Source organism: Aulonocara sp. 'chitande type north' Nkhata Bay, linkage group LG4, assembly GCF_057382095.1.
Source record: "Aulonocara sp. 'chitande type north' Nkhata Bay isolate Kocher_YH1m ecotype deep benthic linkage group LG4, A_spYH_male_GT1.1, whole genome shotgun sequence".
NCBI lineage: Eukaryota > Metazoa > Chordata > Actinopteri > Cichliformes > Cichlidae > Aulonocara > Aulonocara sp. 'chitande type north' Nkhata Bay.
Genome location: NC_141347.1, coordinates 31,421,183 through 31,441,356, shown reverse-complemented (window position 1 = coordinate 31,441,356; position 20,174 = coordinate 31,421,183). Strand labels below are relative to the sequence as shown.

General features: G+C 39.5%; 1 protein-coding gene across 2 annotated transcripts; it reads right to left on the bottom strand.

The window, feature by feature from the left end:
• Positions 1-170: 170 nt before the first annotated feature.
• Positions 171-19,515, bottom strand: LOC147333010 (uncharacterized). Of its 2 annotated transcripts, XM_086289901.1 has the most exons (14): positions 19,307-19,515; positions 6,917-8,716; positions 6,489-6,668; positions 6,131-6,229; positions 5,897-6,006; positions 5,755-5,813; positions 5,527-5,657; positions 5,300-5,434; positions 4,548-4,590; positions 4,351-4,388; positions 3,005-3,092; positions 2,212-2,407; positions 1,499-1,531; positions 171-1,151 (listed from the first exon to the last, which is right to left on the bottom strand). In XM_086289901.1, exons 1-14 carry the CDS (start codon positions 19,356-19,358, stop codon positions 1,023-1,025), a joined length of 3,093 nt encoding a protein of 1,030 aa, XP_086146027.1. In that variant the 5' UTR covers positions 19,359-19,515; the 3' UTR covers positions 171-1,022. The 2 variants fall into 2 exon arrangements, with proteins under 2 accessions (XP_086146027.1, XP_086146028.1); XM_086289902.1 differs by lacking the exon at positions 1,499-1,531.
• Positions 19,516-20,174: the final 659 nt, after the last annotated feature.

The window sequence follows — 20,174 nt, the reverse complement described above, 5'->3', positions numbered from 1 at the left end:
ACGTGAGCTTTTAGTGGGAGTTTAGTGCAAGCTGCATGCAGCCATAATATTCTTGTAGCTCTATATTCCAAGTTGGTAATTCTTTGTTTTGGTTACATATATTTATAATTTTACAACAAAATCTACAGTTACACTGACTCACATATGTGAATGATGAAAACCAAGTGCAAGGCTCTTTAAATTAATTTATTTCTGCTGGATGTGTGCACACAGTCTTTTTCTTTACAAAAACACACACTTATAAAACAGTCCATTCTCTCAGAAGCACAAAGATAAATATATATAATTTATACAGAATCCTTAAAAAAATGTTTACAAATGATTTTTGGCACATCGAAAAAAAGCAGACAGGCTTCTTTTTTTTGCCAGCTTAGCACAATGTTTCCTATTCATCAAACAGACTATTAAACAGGCACATTTTGCAAGTGTAGCTTCAACAGATACAGACTGCTACAACATAAATCCCTTTAAATACTCCCAAACAGGGATCCAGCCCCTTTAGTCATTCACGATTTGCTTAATACAAAAAAAAAAAATCACATCCTTTTAGGAAAAATAGCAGGTACCCCATAAGAACCCACATTCAATTTACCTCTGATTTATATAAAAACTAATAGTAAACTTATTATATACTTTAGTGCAATTAGCAAAATAAGATGCTTCATTTTTAAAATTCTTTTTGAATTCATCAAAGCATAAAATAAGGATTAAAAGTCAGCTCTGTTGTTAAAAAAAACTGTTATTATACTATATATGAATGTAAGGAGCAACAGCGACATCCACTGGTTGTAACCATTAAGAGCAGACATGATGCACACAAATGAATCTCTTTGGTAATTTTCAAGATTTTTTTTTTTAAATGTCATTTGTGATTCATCATTAATGCAGATAAGCTCAGAGGGTAAAGTATCTTTATAAATAACTCTTCTCAGGATATGTATCTGTAGTCCCAGAGTTTCAAACCAGTTACTTCTTTTTGATCCCGTCTTCCTCGCTCATTTGTAGGTTTTAGTGTTTTCGTTTCAGTTTTTCTTCTCGTCTCCAGGTAAGAAGTAAGGATTTTCATGGCCTTGAACCAGATACGAGTAACGAGATGTATTTTTACCTTTGAAGGTCATCATTTCTTCTGGGTTGAGATCGTACGATCCCGTCTGAAAAGTCAGTAGAAGGAGTGAGTGTGACACTTTCATAAAGAAGCAGGGACTTCATAGGTTCACACACTTTTAAACCCACAAAACTCAAGACCCACACACAAAGGTAACCCCAGTCACCAGTGTAGACTGAAAAATTATTTATCACTACTCCCAAAAATATTGTCAGATGAATTTCTTTGAACATGCTGGATTTAGTGTGAAGATGAAAGCGCACTGCTGAGAAATCCCCGTTAAAGCTCCCCATCACCCAGAAAACCCATCACCTTCTCACTCTGGCATCTCTAAGTTATCAGCAGGGGTGTATCAAGGCAAATCAAGAATCTAAAAGCAAAGCCATGCCTTACCTTTTTCCATCCTTTCTGCTTCCGCTGAAACCCCTAAAGCAACATACTGGGAGTCAGGCAAAGCAGGGAGCGTGGCAGGGGGCTACATGCTAGCACTTTATTTACGATCACAGGAGTTAAAATGCATCATCAAAGCATCTGATTTATCTGGGTAGTGATGCAAGAAGGTTATGTGCCCAGTTATTAATTTGCAGGTCAAAAACAAAGGTCTAGTCTAGCTAAATCTGCCAGAAAGCAAGCTCTACCCACACATAGTTGCAGCTGTAGGTTGAGAGCTAGCGATCGTTGCCTACTAATCAATAGATTGGTGGGTCAGTTCCTGGTTTTTCCCAGTCTGTGTGTTGAAGTATCTTTGGACAAGTTACTGAAGTTGTCCCCAGTACATCCATGTGAGTGTGTAAATATTTTAAGTTCTTAAGCATAGAAAAAAGCACTTGTTTAAATGTATTTATGTGCATGAGGCTTATAGTAAAAACTTTTTTTATATAAGTACTGTTTCATGTTCCATCTCCATGCAATTTGTTTTGTTTTCAACCTGCAAATCCTTGTTTACTGAGTGGGTTAATAAGCAGATGCAATCTAGATGTGAGATAATGAAGCAACTGAATGAACAAACATTTGATTTAGTTAGTAAGCAACAATATGCAGGACTTTCAGACTGAGGATTAGCAGTAAATAACTGAGACAGCAGAAAAACAGCTGCGGTAACTCACCATTCCGTTGCTTTGATGCCTTTTGTCCACCAGGACATTACTGCTGCCCCCTTCTGTCATCTCTATAGGAGGAGCTCCATCCCATTTACTGTTGGCACGGGGGATGGGCATGATGCCAGTAGGCCAGGGCTGGTTTAAGTCTTCTGTTGAGTAAGGGCTGCTGCTAATGTCTTGCTTTCTATTTGAGCACAGCCTCCTGACATACAGAAAATAGAACAACAGTCACATTTTATGTTCTATTTTATATCTTGCTTTATTTTTTAAATTCAAGCAGTGAACTCCCACAGCAACAATCGTTTATTATTAACTGCAGCTGAGCAATTTTGTTACTCGTGCTTGCTAATGCTATAGTTGCCGCATATACACAAAGTCTTGAGGTTTTTTAAAATCTTAAAATTTGTGTCAGTTTTTAAAAACTATTCCGTCTGCTGGTCCAACAGTTTTGGATTCAGTTCTGCAGACACACTAAGTCTTTAGTTAAGTATAGTTTTTCATAGAGAAAAATTAACATGATTGAGGCTTTTGTTTTTCACAGGAGTGCAGAATATAATCACAACTTTGGCCCCGAGTCCTAAAGATTTTTAATAGCCATTTTATTTATTATTCTGGGCAAATGACAACTTGCCCATTTCCAGCCAATCTAGTCCAAGCTACAAACGACCATTTGCACAGATAACTGGAGCTGTAAGATGCAGAGCGACTTCATTATCTTTCAGTGTGAATCACAGGCAATCAGTACATATGAGCAATGTTTGGGGGGGGGGGGGGTATAAGTGATCTATAATATTCTTACCAGCAGCAGTATATGAGCAAAGCCAGGATAAGAATGAGTAGAATTCCTCCTAGTACGCAGGAAATGATCACCACTGCCAGCAGGGCCGCTGTGAAGACACAATTAAAAACATTGTGCTGTCAGATGGACCCAAGAACACCTTCATCAACACTATTCATCATTTTGTACTTATTGAAACTCATTTTAAACTGGATGTATTCTACTTTCATCTTACAAAACCATTCATCAATTTGACTACTGTGTAACTTTCAGATCACCAAACGAATCGTAATATTAGCTAATCATAACCCGAGAAAATTCAAAGTGCAGTTTTAAAAGATTATTTTATTTATTAAGGGAAAAGGACTAACCAAACGTACTGTACCTAGCCCTACATAAAGAAAACAACAGCTAATAATTGGTAGTAACACCACTGGGAGCAAGTGCTTCAATCAAGCATTTGCAGAAACAGACAATGAGTCTTTTACTTCACTGTGGAGAAATGTTGGCTCACTCTTCTTTGCAGAATTGTTTTTATTCAGCCACATTGGAGGTTTTTCCAGCCAGTTTAATTCACGCCATGGACCTGAATTTGACTAGGACAATAGCTCTAGTAACCTTCTGAAAGGTTAAACTTTTGTCTCATCAGTCCAAAGAATATTTTCCCAAAAGTCTTGGGGAACACAAAGATTTGATATGGCAAATGAAATCACCTTTTAAAAACAGCATTTTGTATTTACTCTGGTGATATTTGTCCAATATTACAATCAGTTTGATGAGTTGAAACATGTGTGACAACGATGTAAAAAAAAAAAAAAAAAAAAAAAGAAATCAGGAAGCGGGTAAATACTTTTTGACAGCCCTTTATTTTAATCCCTTATGTATAACCTTTGGCTGTCTAACATATTTAGAGCCACTTAGTTATTCAACTAAACAGTAGAACTTTTAACATATCCCTGTGGCTACTTCAGAAGTATTCCCTTAGGTATTAATATATCCTAGTTAGAAATCTCAGATATATATTTAAATAATCTACTGATCGGAAGGTTGGTAGTTCGATCCCTGGCTCCCACTAGTCTGCATTCCAAATATCCTTGGGCAAGATACTAACCCCAAGATGCTCTCCAATGCATCCATCAGAGTATGAATGTGTGTGAATGGTAGTTAGAAAGCACTAACTAAGCACTAAAACAAACATAGAAGACAGTGCTTGTGTGAATGGGTGAATGTGGCATGTTGTATAGAGCTCTTTGAGTACTCTGGGAAAGCAGAAAATCGCTATATAGGAACCAGTCCATATACTGTGCAGTCTATATGAGTTCTGCTTCTTTAGCATTTCCCCTTTGTAATACTGATGTTATACTCACAGTCATTGCAGTTGAATCCAGCATACCCAAAGGGACATCTGAAAGAAAGCACAGTGACATTCACATTTCAGAACTCCCCAGAACCATAATGGAGTTCAACAATAAATCCACATGGGGGAGCCATATTTTAATACTGTGCTCCAGTGGGAAGACGTGCAAAACCAGAAGACAGAATTTTAAAAAATGTGTGTACTTACGCTTCACACACTTCTCCCACTGGCCTCTGTCCGCTTGGACACGCTGCAAAAAGAAATAGCAATTGTAACTTAGAGATAATGCTTTGACCAATGAATGTTTCAGATTCACTGGACAGAAACATTTAGCGCTCATGATGGCACATCCAAAAATAGGAGCACTCTGGGAGTCTCTTCACTTAAAGGCTTGCTATTAAACAGTTTACGAGTTGTATGCTGGATTTGTTTGAGGCCTACGGTCTTATTCTTTAACAGTATTTCCTATAGCTGATCTCCTTGGTCACAACCCTACACACAGAGGCAAAGCTGCAATTCTTCCACATGTTTCCAGGGAAACATCCCCATTAAAAAGAAATGAATTAGAGAGATAAATGAAGGAAGTGTCAGGGGTCGGCATGGAGAAAAGGCTATAGCTCTTGACCTTGTACGTGAGTCTCACTCCCTGTTGATTCTTCTTCTCATTCCCACACAGAATTTTTTTTGCAAGGATAAGAAGGTTTTGTTACAGTTCTCGTGACTGTAGACGAGCTCGGGAAATTTCGCTTGAGCTTAGTCTTAAAAGCTGCAGGTGGTCAGCTTTAGTGGTCCATGCATGAGCCTTTAATGTATAATACTATTGCAGCAGGATGTTGTGAAGGCAAAAAAAAACATTAAAGACTTGATGTAAATACTAGAGCATGTGGTAGTTTCCTCATTTAAATCCAACACAGGTCTGGGTTACGGAAAAAGTAATAATCCGAAATAGTCACTTTTACCTTTGCAACTAGTGTTTGAGTACACATTGGAGATGTAGCCATCTTTACAGGCACAAGCAGCCTGGCCATTTGTATTTGTGCATACTGTAGTGGAGACTTCACAAGGTAATGGGCTCAGCTCACACAGGTTTATACCTAAGAAGGGGCGAGAACAGAACAGGCTATGTAAATCAAAGATACGTTATTAACTGATCACTTGACTTGTATAGAATGTAGTCAGCATTTACTTGTATATGTAGCTTGACCCAGAAGTCCAGTGGAAGTTTTTATAGCTTCATTTATGGCGTTATTAACGGTAGTTTGATTTTCAGTGGTGTCACTAAACACATTATTTACAGTTGCTTGCACGCTACCTGGTCTGGAGATTTATAGAAAACAACCAACAGAGGTTAGACACCTTTTTTAACATGTGGCATCGCATCTTTGTATAACAGGAAAGTGAAACATGTACTCACTCAAGTTGCACAACATCAGACCGGATATACCCTGGCTGTTTCTTGAGGATATCGCTAAGCTGTGAAACAGAATAAACACAGTTTATTGATTAAGTTGACAAATTCTAGAGCTACCCAACATGTTTCTGTCTTCATAACCTACTGTTGCTGAAATTTCAGCAGCCGTCATCTGGAATATCTTTGAAGACCTGTTGAACATTTCATTTTGAAATGTTAAGGTGGTAAGATGAAGCCTCCCTGGGAACACATGGGCTGCGTGATGAAGAGGAAAAGAGAATATAAGGCGACAAATTCACTATTAACACCCAATTACACTTTCATTTACGCATTAGACTTTTTGTCTGAACAGACATAAAATGTTTTAATTTTTTTTTACCAGGTACACAATGTCCATTCAGCAGGTAGGTACCAGTGAGACACTGGCAAGTGCCATTAAGACAGATGCTTTCAAGTGGACATGGGACAGCTGGACACACTGGCAAGCAAGAAAAGAAAATGTATCCCATAAACAAATGTTATTTCTGTTTTGTTAATTACAAAATACCCTTTTTGGCCACATGGAGTGAGCGCAAAAAGAAGTTATATACAGCTTTTATATAACATTTTTTTGCAAGCTAACAGTTGCTTCTTTATATCTCCAGGATATGTGGGAACATTATTATTCATGTCAAGGTGCATGTCTGATTTCATAATGTGTATTCTAGTCTATAGAAAAGCAATTTAAAGGTACAAACCTATGACTGGACTCTGCGTAGTGGTGGGTGGAGCTGGAGTGGTTTGGTTGCTGGTAGTGATCTGTGTTGGTTGCAGGGTGGTGGTTGTGATGTTAGAGACGGTGGTTGGAATGGCAGTTGTAATGCCACTAGCTTCAGTTGAAAGAGTTGTAGTTGCGGTTACTGCAGTGTGATTTGTCACTATATCATCAAAAGAAGAGAAACAATCAGATCAGAAATAGAGATAGAAAATACATGGATATGGGTATTAAAGTATGGTACTGTGTGAATATGCATATTTAATAAACACAATACCTTACTTTAACCTATATCCTAGTATGCACTCTCATGAAATACTGGATGGATTGTCATGAATTTCCTTCTCACCTCCATGATATAGTATATTATTTACAAGAACACATCAACATGTATCATGCTGTTAGTATTACCTCCTGAGCTTGCTGTTGAGGGACTAAGGGTGGTGGCATTTCCACTGGGGGGTACGGTGCTATTGCCTGGGGAGGTGCTTGGAGGGAAAGAGCTGGAGTTGGAGATGGTGGTGGGTGAAGAGGGTGAGGTTCCAGCTGTGAGTGTTGTGTTTATGGCAGCAGTTGAGGACAAGGGTGCGGTAGTAGATGCAGCAGTCTCAGGAGAGGTGTTAGTAGTGTTTGGTTGAGTAGTTGAAGTTAACACAGCTGTAGAGCTTACTGGGGTGAGTGTTGTTGTAATTGCTGTGCTGTTGCTGGTTTCTTCAGTAGTTGAAGTTGTGATGTTGCTTAGTGGTGTAGTTGCTGTAATAAAAGTTGTGTTGTTGCTTGTGGGTGTGACTGGAGTAATGTTAGTTGAATGGTTGCTTGTGGGAGATGTAACCATAGCCGTGCTGTTGCTTGTGTGTGTAAATGGTGTACTGGCAGTGGTGTCGTTGTTAGTCTGGGTGACTGGTGTACTTGCAGTTATGTTGATGGTTGTGTTTGTGACTGGCATAACTGTAGTTGTGTCACTACTGGTGTTGGTCATTGGTGTGCTAACAGTGGTGTCATTGTTAGTCTGGGTCACAGGTGTACTTGCAATTGTGTGAGAGGTTGAGTTTGTCACTGGTGCACTTGTAGATGTGTTATTGCTGGTGTTTGTAATTGGTGTACTGGCAGTGGTGTTGTTAGTCTGGGTGACTGGTGTACTTGCAATTGTGTGGGTAGTTGAGTTTGTGATTGGCGTAACTGTAGTTGTGTCATTGCTGGTGTTTGTAATTGGTGTGCTAACAGTGGTGTCATTGTTAGTCTGGGTGACTGGTGTACTTGCAATTGTGTGGGTAGTTGTGTTTGTGACTGGCATAACTGTAGTTGTGTCATTGCTGGTGTTGGTCATTGGTGTGCTAACAGTGGTGTCGTTGCTAGTCTGGGTCACAGGCGTACTTGCAATTGTGTGAGAGGTTGAGTTTGTCACTGGTGCACTTGTAGATGTGTTATTGCTGGTGTTTGTAATTGGTGTGCTAACAGTGGTGTCATTGTTAGTCTGGGTGACTGGTGTACTTGCAATTGTGTGGGTAGTTGAGTTTGTGACTGGCATAACTGTAGTTGTGTCATTGCTGGTGTTGGTCATTGGTGTGCTAACAGTGGTGTCGTTGCTAGTCTGGGTCACAGGCGTACTTGCAATTGTGTGAGAGGTTGAGTTTGTCACTGTTGTGCTCGCAGATGTGTCATTGTTGGTGTACGGTGTACTACGAGTTGTGTAGGTGGTTGAATATGTCATCATTGTGCCGTTCCCAGTGTCTGTAACTGCTGTGCTACTAGTGGTGTCATTGTTAGTCTGTGTGATTGATGTACTTCCAGTTGTGCCATTGGTGGAGTGTGGTGTACTTAGAGATATGTTGGTAGTTGTGTGTGGGATCAATGTACTTGTGCTCATTGTTTGATTCGTGGCTGGAACAGGAACCGTGGTTGTATTTGCAGTCTCGCTATCGCTGGTAGGATTGCTCGTCCCTGGCCTTGCAGTCGACATGCTTGCGTCAGTGGTTGGAGGTGATGGAGAGGGAGCTGGGCTGCCAGTGGTCACAGTACCGTTCTCAGTAACCATAGTATTAGTAGTGATCATGGACTGAGTGCTCAGATTAATTGTCTCTGCATTGGTCAGAGTTGTGTGCACAGTTGTGAATTCTCGAGTAGTACTTTCTGTTGCTCTAGTCACTTCTGAAGCAGTTGTCAAGCCGCCGTCTGTGAGGGCACTGCTTGGATTTGATTCAGTTGTTTCTCCTAGAATGAACACAAAAGCACAAAAATAATCAGATTTTTACCTTCTCTTCAAGTCCAAAGCTTTCCACAGTAAAATGATTTTTTTTAAAAAGGGCATGTATAGGACAGATATATATATACTGCCTCAACTATTCTTTAGTGGGAAATCTACGTCATAACTTACAATGCAACCGAAAAGCCTTCTTAAATCTGCCATAACCTTCCACGTAACCTGAAGTGCCCCTCCCAAGAAATGTAACTACATGTCGGACCGATGAAGTCCGCACTGACTGAATGGCGTGGAAGGTTGTGGTGTAAGCTTAAGAGGGGTTATCGGTTATGCCCCAAGTTACGACATAGATTCAGGTATAATTCAGGCATAAGTGTTTAGTCCAGATTTTAATGCTAAACATCCAATGTCTAAAAGAAAAGACACTCTCCTATTTAAATCAATCCCACCTGTAGTGGAGCGGGTAGTTGTTTACTCGTGGACTGAATTAAATTGACATTGAAAATGTTATCAATGCTTTTCAAGTCCAGATGCCCTTTACTCTAGATTAAAAATGAAAGGACTTCTGCTGCTGTGGCATCTAGGCAAGTATGCTGAAAACACCAAATTGCATCACCTTTCAGTAAAATAGTTGATGAGGTTTTAAAACAAAAATGTGTTACTTATGTACAATTTTATCAACAATATATAAATGAATGTTCAAGAGTATTCAGTCACAAATAAAATTTGACGTTGTGTTTTTGTCCAACAGGTATGTCTACTGACTAAAGTGTGTGTGTTTTTTCTTTCTAGCATTTCTTGGGGGACATGTCCTTCTTTACGTCGTAAATACTCCACTTCTTTCACCAGCTAGTTGCTGCTCCAATAGCACATCATCTACCTCCATCTCAACCAAACCCCATCCCTAGCATCCTCTTCTGTCATACCAGCCTTCTGCTTGTCCTTCTTCACTACATCCATAAATCTCATCTGTTGTCTTCCTCTTTTCCTCCTGCCTGGTAGCTCCATGCTAAACATCTTTACAACATATCCACTACCCCTCCTCTGCATATGTCAAAACAGGGTGAACAGGGTGAACAGGGTGATCCGAAGGGCCAGCTCTGTTCTAGGATGCCCTCTGGACCCAGTGGAGGTGGTGAGTGACAGGAGAACGGCGGCTAAGCTGTCATCCCTGATGGACAACATCTCCCACCCCATGCAGCAGACTGTGACAGCACTGAGCAGCTCCTTCAGTGGGAGACTGCGGCACCCACGGTGTGGGACGGAGAGATTTCGCAGGTCTTTCCTCCCCACTGCTGTCAGACTCCATAATAAAGACTTTAACTGATCAAGCACACACATCCATACATATGCAATAATACTAAGTGCAATAATCCTTTCTGTCATCGTTGTATTTTTACTCAGTTGTATATAGTATTTGTATTTGTATTCTATTCTTATCTTATTGTATATTTATTTTATTTTATTCTACTGTATATAGTATTTTATTTTATTCTATTCTGTACAGTTGTGTACTGTATTTATTCTTATTGTATTCTAATTTTTGCCTCATAACTTTTGCACTGTCCACTTCCTGCTGTGACAAAACAAATTTCCCACGTGTGGGACTAATAAAGGTTATCTTATCTTATCTTATCTTAAAACCATCTCAGACTTGTACAGAGATCCTTTTTTAACTGAAATTTGCAGAATTATCCTGCTGAAAATCACACAATGAGAGCCAACCTAAACAGTAAAGTCGACAGGACTGTCCACCACAGCAACAGTTGACCCTGTTACTTTGATGGACAAGGACTTTAAGCTGTAATCACACGAGGTCATGACTTAAATAAAAATCTAAAACACAGCACATAGAACAGTTGAAAAAAATACTGAATTTGTTGATAAGAACTACCGTAAACAAGCTGCCTTCTGTTTGTTCACTGTGCTGTTCTGACGCCTGTTCTTATTTAGCCTGTTCCCATTCTTTAGGAACAGTACAAACAGTAGGCGGTCTTTGATAATGAGTGATTACATTCAAAGCATGTTTTTTCAGCAGCCAGAGAGGATAGATATTCTACTGCCAGGAGTCAGATGGGTGGACGCCTTACACAAATAGTTTTCTCCAGTGGTGAAAAAAATCAAGACTAATATCAGATCCTGAGCTTGATTTGATTACACTGTGTGCACAAGGCCAGTGTGTGACCTAATGTCTTTATCACTTAGTAACCGAGGCTCATTTAAAGATGAAAGACCAGAGGCTCCAACATGACACACCCTGTGATGCATTCAGTGAGCACACACCTATACCCAACCTCAAAAGTCATGTACTGGAAGACAAAAATAAGACATTGAGCAGTTAAATAGATAAAGAAGTAACAAATTATAGTTGAAATTCAACTGTCACAGTTGACGTTTTCAGTGATCATAAATTAAAGGAGTGGCAGAACTAGATATTGATATATGAGGCAACAGAGCATGAAATCATTGCTACGAAATGCATATCAGTTCCTGGATATTCAAGATCATGGCTTAAATACATCTTATTAATCTTACTGGATAACCAGAGATTTAGATTAATGGAAAAACCCTCTTAAATCAGATCCAGCCAGTCACGCAGTGACGTTACATTCTCAGTGAAATTTTAATAAGATATAATGCAGACGTGTTTCCAAGAACAACTAAAGATGAAGGTTCAATTTGTACCTTTTTACATCATTCCTGCATATCTTCAACTCTCTACAATCTCACATCAAATTTATGTCAAAAATATTTATTAATAATATTTATTATCAAAAGTACGTAAAGTTTTTAATCATTTTTTTAAAAACTGTTTTGCTTTAACTGAAACTAAACAGCCAGTTTCAGCTAAGCACACCATCCTGTCAGGTGCGTGACTCCACTACAGCTGAGTTAATGTCACTGCCAGCAGCAGGTACATTTCCGTGCTGATTTGAGGCACTGCAAATTCCTAACATTTTAGTAGCACTGCCAATTTAGCACACAGCATTATTCTACAATTGCAATTAATCTTGTTGACCCCATAGAAGTAGCAAAAAAATAATAATAATAATAGTAGCACTTATTCTAAGTATAAGGAGTCATAGTAAACTTTGTCAAAGAGCCTTATCGTTTGTTATCAGTATTTCTATATACTGGTCAGATTGGAAAGTTTACAGGCAGTCTCCATGAGTTGCAGTAGTTTTTAAGTATCGCCTTGGTGTGAAGTAGTCACACTCAAACGTCAAGGAAGGTGGTAGGGAAGCAGACTATGCAGACATTTTGGGTTTCCAAGGTGAGCAATTTATTTGCAGTGAACTTAATTTAATGTATAACTTAACAAAACTTTCCCCAAATCAATTCATTTAACAAAACTCAACATAACATGGCTCTGGTGACACAGCTCACCTCTCCTCTCTCCTGCATCTGGTAGAGACTGGCTTTAAATAGGGCCCTCAATTTCCCTCCAATTGCCCAGCCAGTACCACTCACTCAACTGAGGGATCTAAAACTCTACTCAGGTTATCTAAAAACACAAAACCTCTACACACTTCTAATATGCACATTTACACAACTAAATGGCAGTATTAACAAAAGGAAAAACATTCAACAAATCCCTTTAAACATTAACACAAACAAAAGGAAGCATCTCTCTGGAAAAAGAAACCCCTCCACATGGTTTGACCTGATGATGTCATGTGTGACATGATCAGGACTTTAAAATGAGGAAATGCCAAGCGGGCGTTTCCCCACACCTGACACTCATGATGACTGAAAAGACAAACAGAGTAAGTATGAACAAATGACTTAATCTGTAACATAATAAAGTATAAAGAAACATAACTTAGTATTTGTCTTAATTTGCAGAATGTTTGATTTGCCGGCAACAAAACGCTTACACAAACAAACCCGGGATAGTGAGTGAAGCAATGTTACTTGACAAATAGCAAATCATAGCAAATACATAGAAACAGAATAATGTGTACAATGTGCAAAAAAAAGGTAAACACATATGGGACAAATGGAGAGAATTACAACTGCTTCTCCACTTTGTCACACTTGGTAAATATGTATCAATGTCATTTAAAATAAGGAACTAAAGTCAGTGCGCCCCAGGGCAGCTGTGGCTACAATGTAGCTTGCCATTGCCAGTGTGTGAATGTGTGTGTGAATGGGTGAATGACTGAATGTAGTGTAAAGCGCTTTGGGGTCCCTAGGGACTGAGTAAAGCGCTATACAAATGCAGGCCATTTACCATTTACCATTCCTAACATTAGCTACAGTTGTGCTCAGAGCTAATTGGCAAGCAAATGTATGCTAACCCAATGCTGTCAAATAAGTTTCCAAATTTGGAGATATGGAGAGATAATAGTACCCACCGCAGTATTCCAACCGCAGCGTCACGTCATCCAATCTTTAAAATCATTTTTAACAGATGTGAAATCTCTTGGCCTTACACTGCCGCCAGAAAGAAAGCATTATAAAGTACAATATGTATTTTATTTTGTTTATTTTAGCTGTATCTGATGTGTCAATAGTCATCAATTGGGAAGTGGTTTTTCTTTTTACTGTCAAAGTAATGGTGAGTGTTAGTCACAGACTGTATATTAAACCACCATGACATCACCCATTTGTTCCTCAGCTCTGACTTTTGAAACATCGACTTTAGCATTTTGGTCACTGCCAATAATGCTCGAGTAGTCTTGTTGGAGAGATGGATGAATTAAAAAAAAATGCACCGCTTCCTTTTACGATGCAAAAAATCAACTATAGACACAAAAACAGTTTTTTTAGTCTGTCAATTTTAGGATGGAGTTGGACATTTGGAGTTTTAACATCAAAGTCCAAATCAATTGACTGCCTCTCTGTCAAATTTGTCTCTTCCTTTTTCACACCCAGAGGCCTGTTGCTAGTTAACAGTACTTAACTATCAATGATTAATGGTTATTCATTTTAAGGTCACTGGGGTCAGGTTTCTGGCATTGTTGTAACAAAGCTGTAATATTTTGATTGGGTTAATACAAAATCTTACAAATCAAATCACAACTTATATCTAATCTTAATTTAAATCACCGAATACTGACACCATGAGCTGCAGAGGAGAAGGATATATACATATAAATGCAATGTAACCACTGCACTTGAATGGGAAGTATGTTCACATGCAATGCCATAATCACATAAACAAACCAAGAGGTTCCTTACTGCATGTTATTTAATAACTATCTGCCACTTTAGCCACGCAAAACTGGAAAAACAACTCAGGCAGTGAAAGACATCTGGCTTCGTCTGCGGACATATTGTTTACAAACACTGATGTGGCAATAACTAAATGAAATGCAGATTTAATTACCAAGACATGAAAGCACTTTGTCCGTTTGAGGATTAGTTATAGATAAATGTCTTGGCAGCAGTAAAAAGTAATTGAATTTAGCGGTGTACTTTAACAGCCATTTAAAGTAGGGTTGCACTGATTGTGAAATTCTGGGTCGATATTTAAGTTTAACATAATGATTTGGCAAACAGCAGATACCAACGCAAATGTTTGATTTATTGTTTATTTTCTGTTATTCATTCTCGCTTTTATGACAAGGAAACAAAAGAAATATCTTGCTTTCAGAAGCAATAGTCGTGATTTGTCAGAGCTCTGTCTCATCTTATCTCTTGCTTACAGCTTAATACTTGGAAAGAAACTGGAACCAAAATGCAGGGACGGTAATATCGTTAGCTTCATAGCATAATTGCCTAAGTCATTTGACTAAGTCAATGACTTAGGCACTTATGCTATGAAGCTAACGATATCTAAAAGCGTTGCTGATACATTGAGTGTTCGGATATTTATCTGAATGAAGATTAGTTCATGCTACGGTCACATCATAAAAACAATTGTTTATGGACAGAGGGAAGTAACAGACAATAGGGTGTCACGGATATGAATGCATATGTCATGAGAAACACAAATATGATGGTTCTCTTTTTGTCCTCATTTTCATATTGTTTGTTTATTGCCGCTTCTCCAATTCCATTCACATGGAAACATTGTCTGAAAAAGTCCGTACAGAACAGTACACTTCGATGACGTCCTGGCTGAAGACTGATGGCACAATAGCAACAAATTGTGCCCGCCTGACCACAGACCACATCATTTCCAAACTACGTGTAGTAAGGCCCAGCCTAAGGCCTTTATTTTTCAGTTGGCAAGTTGCCATAATGGAAAAGGTTACCAAAAACCCAAGACCCAGTCCAAACAGACAATCAGTGAGTAGTATTGTTGAAAGAAGAGTAATTAAGAGCACACTCTGTGTTGCAAGCCTAACAGGCAGCCTTGTCTCTAAGGATTTAGCCTACAGCCGGGTAATCCCCTGCAAATATAAAAGAGATGACTGGGACAGGCAGGGTGACAAGTGGGGTTAAGGTCGACCTGTGAACACACACTCGGGAGGATATGGATAAGAAGGTCCGGCTTTGCTCCGATTCCAATAAGGATGTTTAATAAACTATCGCTAAAAGCTCCTGTGACTGTCCACCTTTATCTTTCCCTTTATTTTCTCAATGCTAACATCAAACAAGCACAATGGGGAAGTTTATCTGTAGTCAAGGAGATGTTTGTTTCTAGCCGCTGAAGCTTCGCCAGACTTCAATTTACTCACAGAAATAGAAAGAGACAGAACAAGACTTTGGCACTGATGCTCATGTTTCAGTTCAGGGCTTTAGTGACGCAGTAGAATTTCTATAAAGTACCTGCTCATGAACAGACCGTTAGATCCTGTTCCCCAAACACACATCCTTAACTTCCTCTCAATGCTGCCACTCCCAGATAATACATGGTCGTCATTGCCGATAACACTGGGCGAGGGCCAGTGGAATCTAGAAGGAACAGTACAGCGCTGCAGACAAAGAATCTCCTCTCTTCTGTGTTGCTATGAAACTGTTCGTTCAGTTCATTAGTGCAAACTGCAGTCTTGAAATAATTGTCTATTACGTCCAGCAGCACAGAGCTGGACCAGCTGATCAAAGACTGCACACAGAGCAGGAGATGAACTGACAGGTTGTGACCCAATAGCCAGGAAGAGCCCGAAGCCAGAAGCCAGGATCTCATTAAGGAGAAAGAAGAGTCTGGCCAATAGTGTGTGCAGTGGTCGTGCGCCTAAAATCATCTAAAATGACATCTGAAACATGCTGTTCCAAGGCAAAAATGCTACAGGCATACTGGACCATGGCTCGCAGCTAATTACTGCGCACACTTTGTAGGTTAATGGGAGCGAACAAGTCTTGCATGCTGTTTTATGACCTCCTGGTATTTAAAAGCTGTTTTAAATGTCATGGAGCACTGACAGATACACACACAGGTCAGTTTCTTGCTGTATCCACAGAGGGGTAAAACCAGGACTGAGGGAGGCCACATCAAAGCTACACAGCTGATGCCACTTGAGCAGGAGCGTCCTTACAGGACACAGAGAGACTTTTAATATTCATTAACCAACAGTCAGTCATGCAGCTAACTGTCTCATGTTAACAGTTCTGATAAGAGGATGCACACAGATGCCTCAGAAGCTGGATAGAGTAGTTAATCATATGATTAACTACAGTCTACAGTATATAGACAGAACTGATAAGAGTAGCAAATATTAAATTAACAGACAACTTTTTGTTAGTAGCAACAAACAATTTGCATTTACAGCTTTTTAACTACTGCAAGTATTTTTTTTTCCAAGTTATATAATAAATCCAGTCTATCAGCACCCAGGATTACTGCACTTTTTCGTCAATACCTTAAAACCAGAATTTATTGGTTCAGATAGAAAACTGCAGTAATTCAAGCTTGGTGTACCTAATATTTATGCAACTGATAGCCTAAATCATAGAAGGGCATGATGCTGAATCACTTTGACGCATTACTGTAATGAAAGCAAAAGTGCCCCCAAATGCAAAAGTTGAAAAAAAAAATTATTCTTAAATTTAATTTGATTGTGATCATTAATCACACAGGCCTAGAGGTCAGTTGTTGAGCCCCCGACAACCACACGTCTCTAAGAAAACATGTCGATTCCCAGACAGCTTAAATTAGCGATTGGTTGTTGTTGCTGTCACTTGATATAAAATCTGTTGCTATAGCTTCAATCACACAGGCTTGGGATGCTAAGGAAAAATGTAGATTCCCCACCTGGAGGCAGCATCATCTAACATCCGCTCACAGTCAAGAATATGCATTTTTCTTATTGGTTGGTTATCAGTAGGTTAATAAAGGTGCAAGGCTTTAATATTTTTAATTGTCTTATATATGAATATATTAAATATCTTTATATTTTGGATGTCTTGAATAAATGCTATCTAAAAGGCTAGCTATAATATAGCATTGTATATTATTGTATGTCATTATTGTTTGAAGTCCTTTCATTAAACTCTTAAATTCTTTATCACACATTTTATTTTTTATGATCCAAAAACAGGTTATAAAGTCTATTACTAAATCTTTACTTACTTACATCTGGATTATCATATAAACGTAATCTTGGTCAGAACGGTAGCTCTTCCTGCTGCTTGATGCCTGACACCCACATGTGCTGGCCATCATGCATAGAAACATATTTACTGCAGAGGTGGGAGTTAAATAAATGAATACATAAATACATGAACCTGACCTGATATCTAATCTGAGTTTCTATTCATTCCAGAAGATTATGTCATACTCTAGTCTTTTCTTTGGCCCCTTCCTTATCAGACAGACCAATTTGTGGTATCCACAGTGGGAGGAGCCAGACAGACATGAGTTCTCTATTCTCTGTATGTGAGCAAACAGGGCTCTTTTACTGCAACTTGGGAGTAACAGATGGCTCCCTGGAGCAAGAGCTCACTTGCAGGGCTTCTGCACATATCATATCCAATTAAAGCTCCGCCAGCACATGCTTTCCAATTACAGAGTGAGATTTACTGCCCTGAAGCAGGTCTAATCCATCTGGATACAGCAGGGACACTGTGACAGAGGAGGGAAAGAAGGAGAAGAAACAGCAGCGAAAACATGATGAGAAGTGGATATAAAACCGGGTGCCAAGAGGTAGGATGGAGGGAAATGAGAAAGTGAAGCAGATAGTAGCACAGATAGGAATGCTTAATATGGCAGAACAATTACCATTATTCAGAAGCAAAGAATAACTTAGAGGCAATTGTGTTGTAGGACAAATGATTGTTGCAAAAGCAGGGTTAGTAATGTGTGAATCAAAAACTGTCCACAAGAGAAACTCAATAGAAAAATACTCCTTTTTTTTAACTTCCACATCTGTTCCTTAACTGCTGAGTCTGCCATGCTGACCTAATGATGACTGGCCTGAAAACACGACACGTGGAACAGACAAGACGCAGCACATGGCGTGAGAGGAAGCAGTAGCGGGAAGAGGAGAGACAGGCACTGAATGTGCTCTGCTGCTTTCATACAGGAGGCTCAAAAACATGAGGCAGCAGCTTCAGAGGAGGAGGAGCACAACCTTCAGGAGGTCTTTTCATCTGGACTCTTTACTGCCGCTTCACACTCGCTAAAGTGCGTCAGCTCCCCACAGTTTTCTCCCTGCCTGCTTAACTGCGTCGCTATAGAAGTAAACACATGACATGAAAAGAGAAACACGCAGCCTGCAGGCTTCAAGTGAGACTCCGGCACATGACAGCGAATATTACTCTCAGTCATCATACGAGGAGCTTAAAACACAAAGATCCACTTGAGAGGCAAGATAATAGAAAGAGCGACAGATTTATTTAACTGCAGTTAAGTTTAGTGACAAAGGCTCTAGTGAAGATTTTTCTCAGAATAACTTGAGCAGCTTCACTACAGTTTGGAGGGTGCACAGAGTAAACTTTGTGTGTGGAGTGTGTTGCGCTTCAGGGGGTCGCCTGGTGTTTGAACGATGCCTTCTCCCTGGCATGAGTCCACCCCCAGAGAGCTTTGAGTCACACTGAAGGAGTTGAGTCAGGTTCAAAACTATCTGGGGAAAATCCCCACCAATGAAAGTCTAGTTAAAAAACAAAAAGTTGAGTGTGCAGCACTTACTGGGGATAAGTCACGTGGTTTGATTATAGTATACCCAAGGAAAAAAGTTTATGCACTTTATTCAACCTTAATTTCCTAAATTGACTATTAAACAAACTCACAATAAATGGCCTTAAACTCTTTAGAAGGTGAGTTTGGTTACTGCACACGAAGACTGGATTTATTAACATTTGTACAACAAAGGCGAACACGAACACTGACCATGAGTCATTAATCATCAGTCTCAGTCATAATGGCCTGTTAATAGCTAAACATTTACAATTTTCCTGGCCACACAAGCGCTGGAAACCACATTACCCATCCAGAAAAATCAAAGTCTAACTAAATCATAGCTGAAGTAATGGCACTATTAAGGATTTAAACACAACACCAACGGCCCCACGAGCTTTCTGTGCTTAGAAAAATCAAACCATTAAATTAAACAAGAATGCCCAATTACATTCTTCTTGCCTCAAATTAAGTAAAATATAACTCAATATAACTAAAAACTTATATAAATCACGTATTCTAATTGAAATTAAGTAATGAACAATAAACAGTAACTACACGGTGTCTAACGCCGTTGGAAGTAAACTTCACTCACCTTTGGCTGCAGAACCAAAGAGAAACACCGCAAACAGACAAATGAGAAACATCTTTAAGTTGTTCTGACAGTTTGTAAAGCCGCTCCTCAGAGAGGTGGTTAGCCGGTTATGAAGTTCGCGTCCGGCGGGTGTAACAGTGTATAACGGTTCACTTCAGGCGCTGTCTCCTCTGGTCTGCTACAGGTGGCTGGGGATCTCAGACTGGGAGCTGCAGACTTTGACAGGGTTAAAAGCTTTATCCCCTCCTCTGATTGGCTGCCTGTCCTGTCACTTATCATTACTGTACCGGAGCTGCAATGGCTCTGCCTCCACCCACGTTATTGCCAGCAACAACACAGAAGAAGACTTTGGTAGAGTGTGCAAGTCTAATTTTAGCTCTGCAATGACGTGAAAGTTGAAAAAGAGCAATTAGCGCCTTATCAATGACGAAAGAGTCGCAAAGAAAAATGCATCAAACAACAAAGGGGTCACGGTGACGATGTTAATTAGGGCTGCCCCCCTCAGAGGCTCTGAGACAAATCCTCAGTTTCAGTTATTTTCCACTGGGGGTTTGCTGGTTTCAGTTTGGTAGCGTTTACATTCGTTTAACTTTCATTCATTTCAGTATTAGTTATAGGGGATTTTATAGTATAATGAGGTTGTATGTATTAACCTTAAAAACACTGATCAGGTCAGCAATTTCAGGTGCAGCATGCAGATGTTAGTGGCAGAACATGGAAGCATGTATCCATCCTGCTTACTATCAAATGTTCAGGCTAGTAGATAGAAGAGGAGTTTAAGGATGTGAGGTGTTTTCTTAGCACACTTTGAGCCATTTAGTACCAACTGAACATTGTTTACATGCCACAGCCTACCAGGGTGTTGTTG